The sequence below is a fragment of the Entamoeba histolytica genome, genomic scaffold (assembly GCF_000208925.1).
Source record: "Entamoeba histolytica HM-1:IMSS scf_1104750516915 genomic scaffold, whole genome shotgun sequence".
NCBI classification, from domain to species: domain Eukaryota; phylum Evosea; order Mastigamoebida; family Endamoebidae; genus Entamoeba; species Entamoeba histolytica.
The window spans coordinates 1-5,246 of record NW_001915331.1 but is presented as its reverse complement, the minus strand read 5'-3'; the positions used below and the strand labels follow the sequence as shown (position 1 = coordinate 5,246).

Below are 5,246 nucleotides of genomic sequence, written 5' to 3'. Positions count from 1 at the left end.
AAGAATTTCATTTAAAATGAATATGGAATAAAATAAATGAAAATTAATGTTTTATTGACAAATAATAATATTTAAATCAACAAATAAATGGTTTCAATAAAATAAAAATAAATAAATAAATAAAGAAAAAGAAATGAATAAATAAATCTAAAATATCAGATAAATAATATGAAATAAATAAAAAATTAGTTAATTAAGTGTTAATAGAATTTTCATCCATTCTGTCTGAATCAGTGGAGATTAATCCCATCATTGAACTTATTTTTAAAGAATAATTTCTTTTTTTTTTAACATATTCTTTAAGATTTTATATGAGTATGAGAAAATCACTTCTTTCTTTTATTTCTTCCTATTAAAGTTTTCTCAGATTTCTTTCTTTTTTCTTTCTTCTTTTTAACTTTTAGTTTGATTTCTATTTTAATTTTAAATAATATCATTTTCTTTATTTTAATTTAATTTATGAAAGAGAGAAGAAAGTATTTTATTCCCACTATATTATTATGATTAATTTTCTTTTAGTCTTAACCACACTTTACTATATTATTTTCATTTATTAATACTTCCATATTTATTTCTTAATTTGTTTATTAATAAATATCATTTCTTATAGTACATTATGTAATATTCAACCATAATAAATTGATGTACAATTTGCAATATTAACTAATACATTTCATATTCAAAGATATCGTCATAACCAAATAATAACATAGAGAGAGTTAAAACATCAATTATACTATGGTTTGTGTTGTGTTTCAGATGTGATACATTCAGTCCCAAGAAGAATAACATAAAAACAAATCAATTATGATTAACCTTATTTTTAGGTTTTTCATCATGTTGAGAAGTGAGCGAATCAGTTTCATCAACACGCTTTATTTCTATTCAAATAAAGTTTTTGCAAGCATGCTCGACTTAAATGATTCCTCATTTAAGTTGTTATCTGAGATTTATTTTGATTTTAATGAGTAATATAATATTTCTCATTCTTTATATCGTTGTTTTAAGGATAGGATATCCATAATCTAATGATTATGACTCATCTCCTTTATCTCCGACACCACTTAAAAAACACCATTCATTGATAATATCATTATATTCAAATGTACATACAACAGTAACAATAATATATGCATCTTCTTTAATAAATTATAATTCTTGATAAATAATAATCTTTATAATTAATAATGAATAATATTATTACATAATAACTACTCATAATAAATATTAATAAATAATAACCAGTTCGTTTTGAATAGATATTATCTCATCAAAGACATGTCATGACCAGATGAAAACTGAGATATTCGAAGTATAGAAATATTTTATATTTTTATGTGATGTCTCTGACATGCCATCTTCGAATCCCTTATCTCAAGAATACCAACAAGAAAAGAAATAAATAACAAATAAATAAGAAAGAATGATTATTTGTTGTACTTTCAAATAAATAAATATTAAATATTAATAAATTAATGAAATGAATAATAATGAGAAATAATTCAATTTAAATAAAATGAAATAAAAAGAATGATAAATAATCAATGTTTCAATGAATAAAATATTATTTAATATTCATATTTCATAAATTAATTAATTATTTCATTTATTATTCATTTTATTTAAATTATTGTTTATTTAAAATATAAACTATCATATTTTATAATAAACTATTCAAAATAAATTTAAATAAAAATTTATTTATTTTATTTAATGTTTTTAAATTATTTCATCAAATATACAGTAGAAATATAACTATTATCTTTCTAATGATGTTCAATCATTATACATATTTATTAACTTTTTAATTATTTCTTCTTTATGATGAATATTGCTGATAAAATATTTTCTAGTTCTTCATGTTCAATAAATTCAATATCTTCTTTTACAGACATAAATATTTTGGTAATTTTGTTTTCTATTTATTTCTTTTATTTATTTCTTGTTCTTCTTTCTTGTTGATTTTTTAGAAAGAATAATTTATTTAATTTCAGTTCTTTCAATTTCCAAATCACAATAATTAATTTCTTCTATATATTTCATTCTTTTATTTCTTTGCAATTTCTTTATTTTTATTTATTTGGTTATTCTTTTCTTGTTTAATGTTTCTATCTTTTTTATCTCTTTCTTTAGTAATACTATGATAATCAATATCTCTTTTTTTCAACTTCTTCTACATTAATTAATGTTAATAATATTATCATTATCATCATTACAATTCTATTTTAGCCTTTTGTATTATAATAACAAAAGATGAACCTTTTGACTCATTAAATTACAATGGAAATGAATATTTTCCAGTTATTCCATTAAAAATTTCAATAATTTTTGTTGATATTTATCTACTTTTGTTTTCTTCTTTTCTTCATGAACTTCTTTATGGATATAGCAACAACATTTAATCAACACGATACAAACATGTCTCTAAATGTCTAATATTGGAAAAAACATTCTATATCAATTTATCCATTGTTTTATTATTTTATGAAAACTTTGTTGAAATTCAAAATAATATTAATTATTTAAAATTCTTTTTATTCTTTTTTAATATAATCAACACTATTATTCTTACATGAACAATAGGTTAAAAATTATTAAACCTTAATTTTATTTATTTAGTATAATCAACTATTTATTCATATATATTCTTTTCGTTCTTCTGTGTCTTGTAACACAGATATAATAATAATAAATATATCTCATTTATCACTTTCTCATTATGTTCATTTTATTTCTTTAGTTTCTGATTTTGCGGTATTATTTTCTTTTAAAACATTCTTCTTAATTTTGAATTTACAAAATGTAATTTTCAATCACTTGTACTTCAAAGGATAAATAATTTAATTTATTTAATATTCATTGATTGTTGTTAGTTGATAGTCGTTTTAAATAACAATTAAACATGTCAATTATTTATTTATCAATTTGATGAATTGAAGTTATTTATTATTAAAAAACATTTCATTTTCATTTGAAATAAATAACTACAATTCTACATTTTTTAAATATTCTTCACAACATATTTTATTTAAATGAAAAACAACAAAATATTTTTAAAAATAAAATATTTTATCGAATGTTACATAAACATTATTGTTGTTTTTATTTATTTTTTACATAAAAAATATATTTTTGAAATAAAAGGAAATAAAAAATATTTAAAAATAAACGAATAAATTTATCGATAATTTAACATGACAGTTTGTTTTTGTTTATTAGTTTGAAATACAAACATCATTAAATAAAAATAAATTTGTAATGTTATGGTTGAATAAAAACGATTAAATAATTTTACATAATTTTTAAAATATATTTATTATTATAATTTTTAATTTCCATTAAACAATGATTTATTTTTTTATTTAGTGACAATGATTATAATTTTATTCATAGATTATCAATTAGAATGAATGATGATAATGTTGTTAAATAATCAAAATACAAGAATGAAATATGATTAAATTATTTATTATTTCATCTTCAATAAACAAAAATATTATCAATATTGATATTTTCTCGTATTAAATATTTTAATTATTAAAGTACTGATTATTTCTTTTATTATGTTATTTAATGTAATTTTATTTAATTTTCATTTCATTTCTTTTTATTTTAATTTCTTTTATTCATTGTGTATTTATAATAATTATTTCTTTTCTTTTCTCTTTTATTTCTTATTCTTATTTTATTATCTTATTTTTCTTTATCATTTATTATCTTTATTAAATTAATTTAATTGAATTAATGTTGTTAAAACATGAATAATCAAATCACAAACGATGAAATAATAAAAATAAAACAGAATTGAATTTTCTTCTCTTCAATTTTTTCTTATTTTAAAAAAAATGAAAAAATACTAAAAATAAAATAAACTAATTATAGAAAATAACAATATTATAATTTTATTATTATTATATTATTAATATTATTATTTATTTATTGTTATTGTAAAAATGATAAAAATAAATAACATTTATTTAAAGTAGAATGATGATAAAAATAATGTTTAACTTGATGTGTTAATAACGTGGATTAACTATTTAAACATATTTTGAACTTATAAACATCAATTTAAATTAAAATGGAAGAGTTAATAAACAAGAATAACCAATTGTTTAAAGAAGTAGTTGAAACACTTCCAAATATTCAACAATCAATTGATGATACTACTAAGAATTATCAATATTATTTAGGAAGTATTAAAAATGAAGTATTTGAACTAGAAGATAATGAAACATACTCAGAAGCAATTAAAAGAGGAGAAGGAATATTTGATAGGATTGATGAAACAGAAAGAAGAAGAAAATTAGTGATAGAAAAAAGTCAAGAAACAATCAACCAAATAGAAATACTGAAGAATAAAATGTCAAGAATCATAGAAGAATGTAATAATGATGAAGAAACACTAAGTAAAACACGTAATGAACTAATTGATAAAATCATTTCAATTGAAGAAATGGTAATGAAAAACAAATTATTCAGAAAACCAAAAGAAACAGATACAATCACAGCAGAATTTAATAAGAAGAAAGAAGAATGGCAAACATATTACAGTGATTATTTAGAAAGGAAGAGGAGACAAGAAGAAGAAAGAAGAAAAGAAGAAGAAGAGAGAAGACAACAGCAAGAAGAAGAAGAGAGAAGACAACAAGAGGAAGAAGAAGAGAGAAGAAGACAAGAAGAAGAAGAAGAGAGAAGACAAGAAGAGGAAGAAGAGGAAAGAAAAAGACAAGAGGAAGAAGAGGAAAGAAAGAAACAAGAGCAAGAGAGAAAGATACAAGAACACGAGAGGAAGATACAAGAATACGAGAGGAAGATAAAAGAGCAAGAAGAAGAAAGAAAGAAACAAAAAGAAGAACAAGAGAGAAAGACACAAGAGCAAGAGAGAAAGATACAACAACTAGAGAATAAGACACAAGAGCAAGAGAAGAAGATACAAGAGCAAGAAAGGAAGATAAAAGAACAAGAAGAAGAAAGAAATAAACAAAAAGAAGAACAAGACAGAAAGATACAAGAGCAAAAAGAAGAGCAAGACAAAAAGATACAAGAACACGAGAGGAAGATTCAAGAGCAGGAGAGAAAGACAACTGAGCAGGAGAAGAAGATACAACAACTAGAGAAATTAAGAATAATAAAAGAAGAGAGAAAAGAAGAAGAGAGATTGCAAATAATGAAAGGAATGAACACAATTGAAGAAATGTTACAACTCGAAGAATGGACAAATAGAAAAGTAGAAGATATACTGT

General features: G+C 20.5%; 1 protein-coding gene across 1 annotated transcript, besides 5 other annotated features; it reads left to right on the top strand.

The window, feature by feature from the left end:
- Positions 1-180: 180 nt before the first annotated feature.
- Positions 181-524: a repeat region.
- Positions 525-601: 77 nt separating this feature from the next.
- Positions 602-768: a repeat region.
- A 24-nt stretch (positions 769-792) lies between these two features.
- Positions 793-1,243: a repeat region.
- Positions 1,150-1,367: a repeat region.
- Positions 1,368-2,564: 1,197 nt separating this feature from the next.
- Positions 2,565-2,612: a repeat region.
- Positions 2,613-4,081: 1,469 nt separating this feature from the next.
- EHI_041580 (uncharacterized protein) lies at positions 4,082-5,246 on the top strand (the record flags this gene model as incomplete). The annotated part of the gene is made up of 1 exon (XM_649518.2): positions 4,082-5,246. A coding segment is annotated over one exon (1,165 nt), but the record flags the coding sequence as incomplete, so codon positions are not given.